At 29.8% G+C, this 15,407-nt stretch overlaps 5 protein-coding genes across 9 annotated transcripts; 2 read left to right on the forward strand and 3 right to left on the reverse strand.

The window, feature by feature from the left end:
• Window positions 1-31: 31 nt before the first annotated feature.
• Window positions 32-4,001, reverse strand: LOC118071633 (nodal modulator 1). The gene is made up of 3 exons (XM_035090867.1): window positions 3,836-4,001; window positions 3,617-3,716; window positions 32-3,538 (listed from the first exon to the last, which is right to left on the reverse strand). Exons 1-3 carry the CDS (start codon window positions 3,979-3,981, stop codon window positions 233-235), a joined length of 3,552 nt encoding a protein of 1,183 aa, XP_034946758.1. The 5' UTR covers window positions 3,982-4,001; the 3' UTR covers window positions 32-232.
• A 266-nt stretch (window positions 4,002-4,267) lies between these two features.
• Window positions 4,268-5,134, reverse strand: LOC118071783 (uncharacterized). Its single transcript, XM_035091179.1, has 4 exons — window positions 4,916-5,134; window positions 4,738-4,839; window positions 4,500-4,661; window positions 4,268-4,427 (listed from the first exon to the last, which is right to left on the reverse strand). Exons 1-4 carry the CDS (start codon window positions 5,063-5,065, stop codon window positions 4,368-4,370), a joined length of 474 nt encoding a protein of 157 aa, XP_034947070.1. The 5' UTR covers window positions 5,066-5,134; the 3' UTR covers window positions 4,268-4,367.
• A 973-nt stretch (window positions 5,135-6,107) lies between these two features.
• Window positions 6,108-9,912, reverse strand: LOC118071753 (odorant receptor 67a-like). Of its 3 annotated transcripts, XM_035091101.1 has the most exons (13): window positions 9,745-9,912; window positions 9,412-9,659; window positions 8,934-9,346; window positions 8,742-8,841; window positions 8,559-8,660; window positions 8,330-8,491; window positions 8,204-8,265; window positions 7,452-7,938; window positions 6,976-7,388; window positions 6,794-6,893; window positions 6,592-6,693; window positions 6,366-6,527; window positions 6,108-6,297 (listed from the first exon to the last, which is right to left on the reverse strand). In XM_035091101.1, exons 8-13 carry the CDS (start codon window positions 7,737-7,739, stop codon window positions 6,238-6,240), a joined length of 1,125 nt encoding a protein of 374 aa, XP_034946992.1. In that variant the 5' UTR covers window positions 7,740-7,938; window positions 8,204-8,265; window positions 8,330-8,491; window positions 8,559-8,660; window positions 8,742-8,841; window positions 8,934-9,346; window positions 9,412-9,659; window positions 9,745-9,912; the 3' UTR covers window positions 6,108-6,237. The 3 variants fall into 3 exon arrangements, with proteins under 3 accessions (XP_034946992.1, XP_034946993.1, XP_034946994.1); XM_035091102.1 differs by lacking the exons at window positions 6,592-6,693; window positions 6,794-6,893; window positions 6,976-7,388; ... (1 more) ...; window positions 8,204-8,265; window positions 8,330-8,491; XM_035091103.1 differs by lacking the exons at window positions 6,108-6,297; window positions 6,366-6,527; window positions 6,592-6,693; ... (1 more) ...; window positions 6,976-7,388; window positions 8,204-8,265 and having other exon boundaries at window positions 7,753-7,938.
• A 650-nt stretch (window positions 9,913-10,562) lies between these two features.
• On the forward strand, window positions 10,563-12,782 carry parvin (beta-parvin). The gene is made up of 4 exons (XM_035091443.1): window positions 10,563-10,923; window positions 11,299-11,418; window positions 11,685-11,948; window positions 12,048-12,782. Exons 1-4 carry the CDS (start codon window positions 10,704-10,706, stop codon window positions 12,761-12,763), a joined length of 1,320 nt encoding a protein of 439 aa, XP_034947334.1. The 5' UTR covers window positions 10,563-10,703; the 3' UTR covers window positions 12,764-12,782.
• Window positions 12,783-13,105: 323 nt separating this feature from the next.
• Cndp2 (Cytosolic non-specific dipeptidase 2) lies at window positions 13,106-15,388 on the forward strand. Of its 3 annotated transcripts, none has more exons than XM_035091891.1 (6): window positions 13,106-13,294; window positions 13,518-13,606; window positions 13,691-14,141; window positions 14,223-14,651; window positions 14,731-15,204; window positions 15,278-15,388. In XM_035091891.1, exons 2-6 carry the CDS (start codon window positions 13,569-13,571, stop codon window positions 15,320-15,322), a joined length of 1,437 nt encoding a protein of 478 aa, XP_034947782.1. In that variant the 5' UTR covers window positions 13,106-13,294; window positions 13,518-13,568; the 3' UTR covers window positions 15,323-15,388. The 3 variants fall into 3 exon arrangements, with proteins under 3 accessions (XP_034947782.1, XP_034947781.1, XP_034947783.1); XM_035091890.1 differs by having other exon boundaries at window positions 13,106-13,281; XM_035091892.1 differs by lacking the exon at window positions 13,106-13,294 and adding an exon at window positions 13,314-13,452.
• The last annotated feature ends 19 nt before the right edge of the window (window positions 15,389-15,407 follow it).

Raw genomic sequence — 15,407 nt, forward strand, 5'->3', positions numbered from 1 at the left:
AATTAAAAAAAAAATTAGATGATTTTATTAAAACCTTATTATGTCAACACAATGTTCATTTTGAATAAATAATATTATATGAATTTTTAATTTAATTGTGTCATTAACAATGATGATACTCATTATGATATAAATATGATTATTAAAAAATTTTTACGTATATTTATTAACACCGTCGTAAAAAGTTGATTCATTATGAACATTTAAGTGTATTTTTAATTATTCTAATTAATTATGTCTTTCGAGTTTTAACTTTTCTCTTATTTACATTCATAATTTGTTCAACGATAATATCATCACCACCACGTGAATCGATTGAATAAACTGGTGATCCCATTCTAGATGATGATGCTGGTTTGTACCATTGTTCAGCGGCAATATTTAAAAAACTCAATACTTTATCACGATTCATAAATGTCAAGATCAAAAGTGTTACTACAGGTAAAACAATCATTGATGATTGACTCATTTCTCCTTGGTCAGTTTTTCTTTCTGCATTGAATGTTAATGTTATAGCTTTAAATGATGTATTTGCAACAAAATGAACAGTAAGTGGTTTATATTTATATAAATCTTGTGATAACGATGAATCCAATTGAAGGAAATACTTTTTTCCATTCGATTGAAGTGATGGTAAATGAACTAGGAATCCAGGATTATTATTGTGATTATTAAATTTCATTGATTGTTGTGCATCAATTTTTGCGACATAAATGGAAGAATCAGGTTCATCTTCACGACATAATTTCAATTGAAGTGTCCGATAGTACTCAGGTGAATTGGAGAAAATATGTACAGAGACATCAGTCCGAGGAATAGGATGAAATGCGATAAACTGTAATTTTGTGACGTCTTCAGTCGCTTTTATCGGAATATATTCAGGTGAGATTCGGTGAATATGAGTGTTAGAATCAACATTTGGCTTCAAACGAATATGATATGTACATGTTGGTTGTAATCCTCGAATTCGGAAATTACCATTATCTTCAGTGGTAGCTTCTTCTTGATATTGCTCGCAATTATCTTGCCCTTGAGCTTCAACAACTAAACCAGGTTCTGGATCACCATTCAAAGATATTATTGAACCATAAGCACTGAACGCCACTCTATTGCCAGCTAATTTAACTTCTAAAGTTGCGCCTTCACTTACAGTGATTATTTTTGATGGAGGATCAAATCTATACTCTTTCATCATAGGTCTTAAATAATATTCACCAGGTGAGAGTGAATTAAATACTAAACTGCCTTGTTCTGATGTCATACTATTTTTTCTGTATGCTTGACCACCAGATAGAGAAAGAAGAACTCCTTGAAGTGGTACATTAGGATTAGCAGCATCAGTCACTTGGACTATAACTTCAGCTAATTTGTGAGCTGCAAAATTTCCATTACTATCAGGTCCAATAACTGCATATCCTTCTTTTTCAGCAGTCACAGTGTAGTCAATTTTTCCATCCAAAGGTCCAACACGATATGTACCATTAGCTTGTGTCACTACAGTGTAGATTGGAATTTCCTTGTCTTTTCCATAGATTCGAATAATAAAATCATTTAGAGGTGGATTTATTTGACCTTCAACTATTTTACCTAATTCAGCATTGAATGTTGCTGCATTATTATCACAATCATTGCCACCTATTATTTTTAATGACGTTGGAGTGAAGAGAAAGATATCAGATAGAGGCGTTATAACATAAGTCTGATCTGTTTCAGCATTAAATTCGAACGTATATTTATTATTATCTTCATCTTTTTTATGTTTAACTGGGCTAAAAATAGTTGGTGCACCATCACTTTCAATTTTAACTTTCACACTATCAACTAAATTATTATTACTAATTATTTTACCCCGATGCCGATGTTGTCTAGATGTTAATATAATTGCTGTCAAACTTTTAGTATCCCAGACATACGAATCTTTGGCATAAATATGGCAACTCTTTGGTACAAATTTATATTCACCGTGACTTAATACACAGTGTCTTGTACTACCTCGTGGAAGTGTTAATGCAACTTTCTTTAATTTTACCTTGTCATAAAATTCAACAGCTGTGTCGTGAGAAGATATAAACGTAACAGAGAACCCAGTTTGTTTAAATGGTGGAACTTGAGCATGTTCTGATGTTACTGATATACGATGAGTTGGATTTTCCCAACAATAAACATCAGTATCTATCAGAACTTGATAATTACCTGGTAAAATTTCTGTGAATTCATAATATCCATTACTTGCTTCAACTGTTTTAACAGTAATTCCATCAACAACTTTGAGAGTGACGGAAACTTTATCACAATCAGAATTTTCTAAACATTCTAACGTTCCTGTTACAGTAGCTTTCAATTGTAAGAAATTAATATCATTTAGTGGCTTAGTGTCCACCGTAATTATTTGTTCAAGTGGGAAAAATTGTAATCCTTTGGATTTTTCATTAGCTGATACAACAACATTTAATTGATATTTTCCAGGTGGAAGATATAAACAATATTTACCTGTCTTAGGATCAGTATTTATTTCTTGTTTAAAAGTTCCTGCTGCATTGGTTACTACAATGTTCCGACAATCAAGAGCTTCTTTAGCTGAAAGAGTTACAGAGCCACAAACTTTATAAGAACTTGGTTTCAATTGTGGCAACTCCGGCGTACTTGGTGATATCTTAACTATTTTTTCATCAAATTTGACATCATTTGCCTCGACTTTTAAACTATATTGTCCAGTTTTCATTTTATCTATAAAATATCGACCATTAGCATCAGTTGTAGCTACAAGTTTGCCTGACAAAAATACCTTAGCATTTGCTAAAGGTACTCCATTTGATATTTCTACTACTCCATTAACTGTGAAGCCTGTTACTTTGAATATTTCTGGTAAAATTACACTTCCATGTTGAACAGTGAATTTCATTTCTTGTGGTTGAACATGAAATTTAGTTTCAGTTCCTGCATAATGAGGAATTATTTTATATTCACCTATTGAAACAGCCGGGAATACAAATTTACCACTTTTATCTGAATTCACAGAACATAGTGGTTTCTGATTGTCGAAGCCTGGTATAGGTTGCATGTTACAATTCATAACTTTTCCATTACCGAACAAAATAAATGAAACTCCATTTACCCCAGTAGATTCATCTTCACTCGTTACTTTTCCACTTACGTCATATCCAAAAACTACAAGTTCATTATCTGGTAATTCAGTATTACCTTCTTTTACTGTTACTTGTGTTGTATCTTTCATGAAAACCCACTTTGGATGAGACGCAACCAAAGTATATTTGCCTGGTTGAATTGGAGTAAATGAAAATATTCCATCTTGTCCAGTTATAGTAGTTCCTAATAGTTTTTTATTTGAACTTTCGTGAAGAGATACCGTAACACCAGCAGGGCCATTCTTTGAATTACTGCTGGTGATTTTGCCAGTTATTCCAAATCCTTTAAAAGTAAAATTGATGTCTTTACCCTGGCTACAAACATCATTGGTACCATCGACATCTAAAATGACTTCTGTTGGTTCGAAACTCCAACCACGAGGTGGATCGACCTACAGATTATTCAGAAGATTAAGTTTTCGATATATAATTTTATAAAAAAAATATATAATAGAGAATATAAATAATACCTTAAGTACATACTCTCCTTTGTCATACAAAGGTAAAAAATAATAACCATTATTAGGGGCACACTCCGTTTGATCTTTGAGACTTCCACTTTTAGTAAATCTGTTGAAATAAATAATGAATGTTTATGTTATGAGTTTATGTGATAAATTAATCGAAATTTGTCATGAGAATCGTGTCATAACCTGTTTCTTTATCATTATTTGCATAATTATACTCACAATTTAATTTGTACTTTGGAATAATCAATAAGATCGTGACTTTTTATAAAACCACCACATCCTAGGATTTCTTGAGAAAATACATAATTAAATAGAACAATAAATTGAAATGCTAGTATTTTGTTAAGATCCTTTAGCGGTAACATTTCTTCTGAAAATGACTGCTTTGTAGATATCATGCACAAACACATTGACATGACACACCCATTTGTAAGCGATATTTTACGCGGGACATTTAAATTAGTATATGATGGAAGAAAAAAATTATTCGATTGACTGTGGTTGATAGACAGGAAAAAGAAATAATTAGAAGAAGACCAACGACGTGAGGTTAGTAAATATTTATACTTGTTATGATATCTTTTACCGTCTTTCAAATAGGTTATGGAACTTCACGAATTTTTATGTCATGGAAATAATTTTAAATTTGTATTTTTTTATTCAACAGATTTATTTCCTCTGTTTCCCAGTATTTTGTATTTAAGCTCTTAAATTACTTATAAAAAGTTTTTAATTTCACATACGACATGTATCAATGAGAGCTGACAATAGCTCGCAATGTCATTATGTATGAAATAAGGTATGATAAGAACTGGAAAAAAACACTCAAGTTATTTTAAAGCTGGAAATTGAAAGAATTAACGTCACATTTTGTGCAACTTACAGATGCATAAATTTTTCGTGTTAAAGCTAGCATCAATCCATCAAGAAGAGAAATAACTAGAGGTTTTTGAGCTCGACATATCATGATTAGCAGAGTTCTTCGCATCTTCATTAATTCGTCATTCCACTCTAAACTGCATAGAATAACTGCTATAGATTGACTCTGGAAATCAAAAAATTCATCCAAAACTCGAAATTAATGAAAAATATATATTGGAGTAAATTTGTAAAACTCTTACCATCATATATAAGTCGTCTGCTGCTCCATGATAAATGTAAGTTCCAAGTAAACAGCTTATCACAGTGAATCCAGCTCGGAAAATTGCAAAAACACGAACTTCCTATAAGCATATCATTTGAAAATAAAATTCAATTTTATCTTTCTAAAATATACGTTTAACTACAGAAAATACTTACATAGATAAAAGTTATACTTTGAAGAATAATTGTTAACCCTGCAAGCATGTACGTTTTCATAATTACGCTTCTAAAAGCATGATTGATGTTGTTCACATCTCTTTGAATATTGATTTTTATATAAAATGAAAACAATAACAATTTTCTCATTAAAAATAATTGACTATAGAAGAGTTGGACTATCACTATTTTAGTCTACTTGATTGAAGCTGATTCTTACTCAATACAACTCTGATGTTCTCTGATGGATCTAATAAGCTGACGACCATCTGTGACTTTCTGTAGATTGTGTGCAAGTATTTCTAATTTCATCGTCACATGTGAAAACATCATCGCTACTAATAGTGGATAAATAATCTGAGACATACAATGAATGATGGCTAAAAATTGTAATAAAAAAACTATGTAATATGTTAGCGTGAAAGGCGTGACGGAAAATGGATAATGAACAGAAAGTGGTAGTTGAGCTGATTGAAATAGTGGAAATACTATTGATCGTATTATTAATACTAGACAAGCAAAAAAAATTTGGAACATATAGAAATATTTATAACGAGCAGCTTGTTTATGGATGATTGTTTTTCTCTCAATTTCTGTGCATTGAAGAAAAACATATAATTCTTTGAGTAATTTCTGGAATAAAATAAAGATTATTATTATCTGAATTTCTTTTCTATATTGAATCAATAACATACCTGAAATTGTGACTTTCTTAATCGCCAAATTATCATATTGAATGTCGCTTCAGAGTAGAGTGTGGCCAAGCCTAAAAACTTGGTCATGAGGATAAGTTTCGAAGAATTTATATATGCTGTGTAAAGGAAACTCAATATAAGTCCAGCTAAATTAATGATTGTAAAAATAGATCCAATTCGATTTAAGACCAAAAATATCTTGTTCGCATTTGAATATACTGGCAAAATACAAACAATTTGGCCGTAATTTTCTAGATAACGTATAAACTTTTCTGGAGTAAAATTCATTTTTATGTCGTGTTGTCAGAAAACTCATAGATGAATGAATAGTAAAGCAAATATTTATGGCCTTATATTAGGACACTTTTTGTATAATAGTTATTGAAAATCTAATAGATCTTTAATAATACAAGATCACCATGAAAATTTCATACAAGATATAAGTGAACATACGATAAAATGTTTTTCTTAGAAAAAAGTAACGAACTTGTAAAAACTAAATGAGCCTTTAATGTTAAGCAATAATCGTATGTACAAAAAATTGGAAGATATAATTACAAGACATCAAATGATATTAGTTCTATATTTCAAGAGGCAGAAACGGATCGTTAAAAATAATGGATGTCATTACTGAGTGTTCACGATTGCACGTAGAGTCATGATGTACGATATTAGGTACGACAAAAACTGAAAGAAAAAATACAGTTATTATACCGTCCTATACAAAAAAGTATTCAAAAAATTACTAGACTTACATTGGTATAAATTTTGCGATTTAAAGCTGGCATAAGTCCTTTAAGTGGACAAATGAAAATTGGTTTTTGAATTCGGATCATAACAATTATGATATCTTTCTTCATTTTCATCAGTTCGTTGTTCCATTCCATGTCATACAACATATGTCCTATTGCGTGATTCTATAAACAATAAATTTTAGAATAAAATTAAATTTCTTTATTAAAGTTTATGATGATTAATTACCATTTCATATATATCATCTGCTGGTCCATTGTATATGTAGGTTCCAATTAAACAACTGAGGATTGTTAGAGGAGTTCTCGCAATAGTATACAAATCAGGATTCTTGAAGTTGAAATGAATGAATAAAAATCAAGGAAGAAAATAACAATAAGAAATAGTGGATATTACGTATGGAATAATAAAATATGATTTGATTACTTACATAAATGAATTTCATGGTGCCAAAAATAATTGTTAATCCCAAAAAGATATAAGATTTCAAGATCACAAAACCTAAGACTTCATTTATATAATTTACGAATCTTCAAATATATATAAAAGAAAATAGTAACATATTAATATAAATAAATACATTGGATATTATATTAAAACAGTAATGCTCACCGTATACATTCCAAATGTTGATATATCCACAGTTTCAGCTGACTACAGTTCTCGACTCTTTTAAAATCATAAACTAGAATTTTCATTTTTATTGCCGCATATGTGAGCATCATAGCAGTAATTATTATAAATATTGTCTGAATCCCGCAATAAAATGATGCTATCGATTGTGATAAATAAACCATGTAGTATATGACAGAAGGCTGTTCAATTGGAAATGGATAATAAGTTGCGTGAGGAATTTTCGGAGATTGTCGCATTGGTGCAAATATGACTCGTATAATAGCAGTACCAGAAGCAAAAATAAAAAACAATGTGTAAAAATATTTATAATGGTTGAAATATAAATTAATTATAACTCGTTCATGTTCTTTTGATGCTGATAAAAAATTTTTAAATTCTTGCAAAAGTTTCTGCAATAAAAATACTTCACATAATATTCAGTCATTATTATATTGTCAATTAATGCGACTTACTTGCAATTTGGCTTTTTTGAATTGCCAAATTAAAAGATTCAGAAGTAATTCCAAGAATAACATCACAATACTTAAAAGTGTGGTCACTAATATTTTGTCGTGAAAATTTATGTAAATGGTTGATAGTAAAGATAATTCCATGCCAATGACATTGATAAATACAATAAAACATCCAACTCTATTTAGCACTTTGAGTGTAAATGATGATCCAGAATCCAAAGGTAAAAGACAGAGTAGTTTTCCAAAATTTATAAGGTAACCAAATACTGTTTCTGACCAGAATTTCATACTTGTAATAATATGCTAGAATTCAATATATTAAAATCCAAAAGCAATGCAAGCTTTACAGTTTCTACTTTTGAAGCTTAAAAATTGTGGCTATCAATATAAATATGAATATTTATGACCTTGACCCATTCAGAAACATTTACAATTAACGATAATTGATACTTTTCCCGACAGCAAGTAGTATTTTTGAATAAATTTCCTACATCATTATATAATCCATAATTATTCCTATTATAATTACTGTTAAATTTAATAAATATTTTAATAGTTATCGATATTCTACATGAACAATAATAAATGAACATTAAACTTAGTGACCTCATTTATTGACTAAAAAAAATACTAATAACACATGTTTTTAAAAATTAATTAATTATCTAATTAATTATTGGTAATGTTAAAATATATATTATACTTCAGAATAAAAACAAGATTGGTACAAGTTATGTTAATAATTTAGTTACTATTCTTGAGTATTTACGACTGCTCGTAATGTCATCACGTATGATATCAAATACGATAAAAACTATAACAAAAATATTTTCAATAAAAATATTCATTTCGTATATGAAAAAATTTATAAGACTTACCGATGTATAAATTTTTCGATTCAGAGATGGCATTAATCCCTTCAGAGGAGAAATAGCTAAGGGCCTTTGTACTCGCTGAATAACAATCATTACAGATTTTTGCATTTTTATCAGATCGTTGCTCCACTTCATGCCATATAATGAATTGCCAATTGTTTGACTCTGAAGATGTATTTAAAAGTTAAGTATTTGCTCAATGTCTTTCAATACATATTTTTTCCTAAATTACCATTTCATATATATCATCTGCTGGTCCATTGTATATGTAGGTTCCAATCAAACAACTGGTGATTGTTAGAAAAGATCTTCCGATGGTGAAAAAATCTGGTTTCTTGATCGAAGTTTAATGGGAATATAATAATTTGAGTATTTCTCCTTAATTAATTTTTAATTAATAGTTTTAACGACTTACATAAATGAATTTCATGCTTCCAAAAATAATCGATAATCCAGGAATAATGTAGGATTTCATGATATGGGCACCAAATACTCGGTTTATTCGTTCTACAAGTCTTCAAAATAGAAAATAATAAATAAAAAACTATACCACTCAAAGAAAACCTTCAAAAATTAAATCATAGAATAAATTATTCTTTCAACATACTTAATGCATTCTTGATGATGCTGTATACATATTATCAATTGATTGTAATGTTCTGCATGTTCAATTTCATCAGCAAGTAGTTCTAGTTTCATTGACACATGTAACATAATCATAGAAATTGTGATTGGAAATATTATTTGAGCGGAACATTGGAATGATGCTATCGATTGTGATAAATAAATCAGATAATGTAGACTAGAATATGGTTTGATTGTAAATGGATAATAAATTGCAAAAGGGAGTTTCTGTCGTCCTTGGATTGGTGCAATTATTACACGGAGTAAGAAAGATATAGTTGCGAATATTGCTATAAATATATAAAAATATCTATATCGGTTGAAGTATTTATCTATTACTTTTCGTTCGTTTCTTTTGGAAGTTTTAATGAAATCTTCAAATTCTTGCAAAAATTTCTAAAAATAATTTGAATAATTATTTATTGTTAAATATACATTGAAGAATTTATTAATATACTCACATAAAATGCTGTCATTTTGACTTTCCATAATATTATGTTTAAAAATGTCTCTAAGTAAATCATAGCAAATCCTAGAATCTCCGTGACCAGAATTTTTTCGTGAAACATTTTATAAGCAGTTGCGAGGAAAGATAATAAAATTCCACCAAGATTTATGATCGAAATGAATGATCCAATTCCATTCAATAACTTTCGAATAAATGTCGATTCTGGGCATGATGGCAATAAACAAATTAATTTGCCAAAATCTATAAAATAGTGAAATAAAACTTCTGGAGTCGATTCTACTCTTGTAAAAATTTTCATTATTACTATTGGTATATAGAGATTTACAAAGATAAGGTGCTGTGACTCCAGTTTAAAATGTTTCCACCATTTACATTGATCCTTTTAAGCATAAAAGGATTGATTAATTATGCACTTCTTCCTGTGTAGTCGAAAAAGATCATGAAACTTTAATTCCTTAAAACATTTAATAACAGACTTATTGTCTAACGAGATGTTGATCTGGAAGTAATTTCATTTAATTAATAGAGACAAAAATTATAGGTTATTATCTTTAACAATCTTTGATGTAAGATTTTTTTGATTAATAATGAATAAATAATAATTTTGTTCTTAAGCAGTTAGATATAATTACACAGTTGAGAATTCATAAAAAAAATAAAATAATGTCAATAATTCTATGTTTAGTAGAATGTTACATTTTTAAAATCTATTCGTACGCGCTAACGACTATTTTAAATCGATAATTATCCTGAAGACTGCGCTGTTATTATGTCCGCCAAATTGTGATTTTTAGAAAATGTTTTAATAAACATTTTTACATCTAATATTTTACTTTTGATTTAAAAAATTCCAGTTCAAATAATTACCAACTAGTACTCCATCTGCTCAAGCTTTTCACCTATTATTTTATCATAAATCATAATTGACATAGCAGATATTAAACTTTTGATAAATCATCCATAATTTCAGTAGTTTTCCCAGCAATAATATTGAAAAAAATATAAAAATCGTTATAAATGTTAACAAATTAGTATTTCCAATTAGCGGGAAATTTAAAAGTTATTTTTAACTTGCTCCTCTCGAAAAATTTTTTTATCATTTTCTTATCATCTCCGGACGTGATATTTCCCTACAATGATTAGTAAGACTGCAGTGAAAAATCTTTTTAGTTTACTAAAACGTTGTGTAACTGCTAGTCATACAAATACATTTAGTATATCAGTCATTAAATATCTAAAAACAGTCAAAACTCTCAAATAAGGAGCATAATTTCTACCTGAAATATGGAGAAGGGCGAGTACCAATCATTTGCTGTGAAATATGAAGAAACAGATGACGTATATTCAGCGAAAGCGTATTATTCTGATGATTACGATGAGATTGATGATGGAAAGTGTCCAATGATCATTGGAGTTATTCCAAAGAAAATAAATATTATCGAAGACGAAACAGAGAAGAAAAATCTTGATAGAAAATCAGATAATCCAGCAGAAGAGAATGCAGGTAAATTTAATAATTAATAACAAATCATCTGAAAAGCATAAAATAGACAAATAATTACTTGATTGAAGTAATTAAAGTAAGTAATTGATATCTTATCTAAGTTTTATTGAATATTTTAAAAAATTCATCCAATTCTGCTCTATTCTGCATTTGAATTGGTGGAGAACGTCCTTGATTGCCTTGAAGAGCTGGCTCTAGCACAAATTGTAGCGTAATATACAGTACAACCAGAAGGCAAGGCAAGTTTATTCTGAAACGATGACGTCTTGATGTGGTCTTCTGAGCTGTACGAGTTCCCACTTTAACTCCGTCATCTGCTTACGCTACTCCCATACTACTGATCACACTCATGTGCCTTGTGTAATTCTTGTGCAGACATGGCGTCACCCAGACCAAAATCACCACGACCTCCTTTATCTGCGAAAAAAGAAGATAAAGAAGAAAGTTTTTGGGAAAAAATTGGCACATTAGGTCGCAAAAAGAGGATTAAAGAAGGTTTGATTTATTTACATTCATTTAAAATGACAAATTTAATATTAAAAAGAAAATTAATGTCAACTCACTCATTCAGACCACGATAACATCATAAACAATCTCCTTATAAGGCTTGGCTCATGTCTAAATTAGTAGGCGATGAATGCATGCTTATAATAAACGTCTCCATGATACTGGAACTGATACATCTATTTATTTATATAAATTATTAGTTGTTCAATTTTAAGCTGATACATATAAAATTTTACCTTAATTATTATTTTTAGTTCAAGAAGTCCAAGAAGAAGGTAAATATGCCATCGATTCTCCAGGATATGCAGCTAATCCAGATATGCCACCAGAGGAGTATGCTATTGAAGAAAATGAAGAGAGGTCCATTATTCAACCCGGTTCTTTAGAAGATTCTAAATTACAGGAGCTTATTTTTATCTTAATTGAGTGGATTAATGATGAATTGGCAGATCAGAGGATCATTGTTAAAGATATTGTCGAAGATTTATATGATGGACAAGTACTCCAAAAGCTAATTGGTAAGATTTATATCTAGAAATAATTAATAAAACTTTTTATGATAATTTTAATTTATTTCCTTGAAGATTGATTATAATTGAGTGATTTTAATTTCATAGAAAAACTTACTGGAGAAAAACTTGATGTACCAGAAGTTACACAATCAGAAGAAGGCCAAAAACAAAAACTTGAGATTGTTTTATCAGCAGCAAACCGCATATTAGGACGATATCCACCATACCAATGGAGTGTTGAGTCAGTGCATTCTAAGAATATTGTACCTATTCTTCACTTGTTAGTGGGATTGGCTAGGCAATATCGAGCTCCAGTACGTCTTCCAGAACGAGTTGCTGTTCAACTCGTTGTTGTACGCAAAAAAGATGGTCAATTGATTCACAGAACAGTCAGAGAAGAAATAACTTCCACATACGATGACTTAGGAATGCGTTGTGAGCGTGATGCTTTTGATACACTCTTCGACCATCCACATGATAAACTGCCAGTTGTTAAGAAATCATTAGTGTCATTTGTTAACAAACATTTAAGTAAAGTTCACTTAGAAGTTACTGATCTAGATACACAATTTCACGATGGAGTTTTTCTCACTTTACTTCTTGGACTTCTTGAAGGATTTTTCGTACCACTTGGTAGTTTCCATTTAACACCTAAGACACATGATCAGAAAGTTCATAATGTTTCTTTCGCCTTTGATCTGATGCAAGATGTTGGACTACCTAAACCCAAAGCACGACCGGAGGACATTGTAAATCACGATCTAAAATCGACTCTCAGGGTTCTATATAATTTATTCACAAAATATAAGAGTCTCAATTAAACTGTAGACACAATGAAAACTTGTTGATGTATTTCTATATTTTATTGTAATTAACAAATATCTAAGTGCCTTAATTTATAATTAAATTAACTTCTAGACTGTTTTAAGAAATTAAATTTAGAATTAAAAATATTCTCTTTATAATTATTTTTGTATATTATTAATATTATTATAACAAATAAATTTATACAAAATATTCTGTGTTATAAGAATATGATGTTCATTTATTTAAAAAAATTTATCAATTATTAATTTTTAAATAATTGTTAAAAATAAAATGCAAAATATAAATAATAATGTGCTAAAAATTGAATTAATGAAACAGATGGCGACACCTTCAAGCTACAAAATGAAAAAAATTACATTGTGACTACAGACTTTCCAAACATTGTAAATATAGACAGATAAAAACATTCCACTGTTGATTTATTTGACGGAGTTCATTTTTATAAAAATATAATACTCGTTGAATAATTAAAAATATTTGATAAAAGCTAAAGTAAAATTCATATTATCAGGTAACAGCAGAACGTATGTGTACTTTTATTCATTCTAATACCTTTTTTCCATATAATTTACTGCAATTGACATTCATTCTTTGATAATTAAAATCCAGTTGCTATTAGTCATTGCACAAAAGTTCCAATGTTCACGCCTGGTACTCAAGATAATCATATCAAACTCTTACTGTAAATGATAAAAATTGTATTAAATTCTGTTAACAAAGCGTTATTGTAAGTCTCTGATTTTTCAGGTTCTGCATTTTTACATTAAATTACTCGTAAAGTAATAATTGTTATAAATTATGGCATCACTTCCATCAACATTGTCAAAACTCTATGGGTAAATATTTATTCTCTTTTTCAATTTTGTTTTAATGTAATTATTCAAATTTATTAAGATATAATATGACTTGAAATATTGTAGGTACATTGATCAACATAAAAAAGAATATATCGATGATCTTCGAGAAGCAGTAGCGATTAAATCGGTATCAGCATGGCCAGACATGCGAGATGAAATTGTAAAAATGATGAAGTGGATGGAAACTAAATTAAAAGCTCTTGGAGCAACTACAGAACTTGCTGATGTAGGAAAAGAAAAATTAGCTGATGGTAGAGAAATTCCTTTACCACCAATTTTATTTGGAACTCTTGGAAGTGATCCTAAAAAAAAGACAGTTCTCATTTACGGGCATTTAGATGTTCAACCTGCCCTGAAAGAGGATGGTTGGGATACTGAGCCATTCACTTTGGTAGAAAAAGATAACAAATTATTTGGACGTGGTAGTACTGATGATAAAGGCCCAGTGCTATGCTGGCTCCATGCTTTTCAAGCATACCGAGCTATTGGAGAAGATATTCCAGTGAATATCAAGGTAAAATATCAATATTATATTGCTTAAGTAAATTTGGATACCTTAATTTTTTCAGAATAATAACAAAATTATTTTTTTCAGTTTGTTTTTGAAGGAATGGAAGAAAGTGGAAGTGAAGGTTTAGATGAATTTCTTTGGGCCCATAAAGATACTTTTTTGAAAGACGTCGATTATGTTTGCATTTCAGATAATTATTGGCTTGGAACTACAAAACCTTGTATCACATATGGTTTAAGAGGAGTATGTTATTTTGGTATTGAAGTTAGCTGTGCCAAAGCCGATCTCCACAGTGGGACTTTTGGTGGAACAGTTCATGAAGCTATGGCTGATTTAATATACTTACTTAATACACTTGTGGATGTCAATGGTCGCATTCTTGTAGATGGAATTTATGATAATGTTACTAAAGTTACTGATGCTGAGTTAGCAAGTTATCGAGACATTGAATTCGATGTTCAGGAGTTTAAGAAAACTGTAGGAACTAGCAAATTAGCTCATAATGAAGATAAAGTAATTAAATTTTTTATAACATACCTTTTAAAAAAAATATTTGCTACTTCTTGAATAACTATATTTTCCCACTTATTAGATCCAATTATTGATGCACCGCTGGCGTTATCCAACCTTATCCATCCATGGTATTGAAGGCGCTTTTAGTGATCCTGGAGCGAAGACAGTAATCCCAAGAAAAGTAATAGGCAAATTTTCTCTGAGAATTGTTCCTAATATGGAACCCGATGAGGTTGTTAAAAAAATCACAGCACATGTTGAAAAACAATGGGCTAGCAGACAAAGTCCTAATGATATGAAAGTATACATGCTTCATGGAGGAAAAGCTTGGACAGAAAATCCTGATCATCCACATTATGCTGCTGCAAGAACAGCAACAAAACATGTTTATGGAGTTGATCCTGATCTTTCCAGAGAAGGCGGTTCGATTCCCGTGACTTTGACCTTCCAAGAAGTTACAGGAAAAAATGTTTTACTTCTCCCCGTTGGTTGTGGAGATGATGGAGCGCATTCTCAAAATGAAAAGCTCAATATTCGTAATTACATTGAAGGGGTAAGTCCATTGTGACAATATAATTATTCCAAATTTAATCTTTTATAATTAATAATACAAATATCTTTTGCAGACCAAGTTGCTTGGATCTTATGTATATGAAGTTTCACGTATGTAATACTATGATTTATAAATTTTATCAAGTGTAAGAATGAAAAATATAAAAAATGAATAGTAAAACCAAGATATTGTTATGGTTCATA

The sequence above is a fragment of the Chelonus insularis genome, unplaced genomic scaffold, assembly GCF_013357705.1.
Source record: "Chelonus insularis isolate UGA/USDA-ARS -01 unplaced genomic scaffold, ASM1335770v1 contig_88_pilon, whole genome shotgun sequence".
Taxonomy (NCBI): domain Eukaryota; kingdom Metazoa; phylum Arthropoda; class Insecta; order Hymenoptera; family Braconidae; genus Chelonus; species Chelonus insularis.

What these genes read in the sequence shown, in the direction of transcription:
- LOC118071633 (XM_035090867.1), bottom strand. Translation starts at nt 3,981, where the DNA reads ATGTTACCGCTAAAGGATCTTAACAAAATACTAGCATTTCAATTTATT. An exon ending in TCCAAAGTACAAATTAAATT is followed by an intron (nt 3,717 to 3,835) that starts GTGAGTATAATT and finishes TTATTTCAACAG; the next exon opens with ATTTACTAAAAGTGGAAGTC. An exon ending in AAGGAGAGTATGTACTTAAG is followed by an intron (nt 3,539 to 3,616) that starts GTATTATTTATA and finishes AATAATCTGTAG; the next exon opens with GTCGATCCACCTCGTGGTTG.
- LOC118071783 (XM_035091179.1), bottom strand. Translation starts at nt 5,065, where the DNA reads ATGAGAAAATTGTTATTGTTTTCATTTTATATAAAAATCAATATTCAA. An exon ending in AAAGTATAACTTTTATCTAT is followed by an intron (nt 4,840 to 4,915) that starts GTAAGTATTTTC and finishes ATATGCTTATAG; the next exon opens with GAAGTTCGTGTTTTTGCAAT. An exon ending in CACGAAAAATTTATGCATCT is followed by an intron (nt 4,428 to 4,499) that starts GTAAGTTGCACA and finishes GTTTTTTTCCAG; the next exon opens with TTCTTATCATACCTTATTTC.
- LOC118071753 (XM_035091101.1), bottom strand. Translation starts at nt 7,739, where the DNA reads ATGAAATTCTGGTCAGAAACAGTATTTGGTTACCTTATAAATTTTGGA. An exon ending in GCACCATGAAATTCATTTAT is followed by an intron (nt 6,694 to 6,793) that starts GTAAGTAATCAA and finishes TTCAACTTCAAG; the next exon opens with AATCCTGATTTGTATACTAT. An exon ending in ATCGCAAAATTTATACCAAT is followed by an intron (nt 6,298 to 6,365) that starts GTAAGTCTAGTA and finishes TTTTTCTTTCAG; the next exon opens with TTTTTGTCGTACCTAATATC.
- parvin (XM_035091443.1), top strand. Translation starts at nt 10,704, where the DNA reads ATGGAGAAGGGCGAGTACCAATCATTTGCTGTGAAATATGAAGAAACA. An exon ending in CAAAAAGAGGATTAAAGAAG is followed by an intron (nt 11,419 to 11,684) that starts GTTTGATTTATT and finishes TATTATTTTTAG; the next exon opens with TTCAAGAAGTCCAAGAAGAA. An exon ending in AGTACTCCAAAAGCTAATTG is followed by an intron (nt 11,949 to 12,047) that starts GTAAGATTTATA and finishes TTAATTTCATAG; the next exon opens with AAAAACTTACTGGAGAAAAA.
- Cndp2 (XM_035091891.1), top strand. Translation starts at nt 13,569, where the DNA reads ATGGCATCACTTCCATCAACATTGTCAAAACTCTATGG. An exon ending in ATATTCCAGTGAATATCAAG is followed by an intron (nt 14,142 to 14,222) that starts GTAAAATATCAA and finishes TATTTTTTTCAG; the next exon opens with TTTGTTTTTGAAGGAATGGA. An exon ending in TAGCTCATAATGAAGATAAA is followed by an intron (nt 14,652 to 14,730) that starts GTAATTAAATTT and finishes CCCACTTATTAG; the next exon opens with ATCCAATTATTGATGCACCG.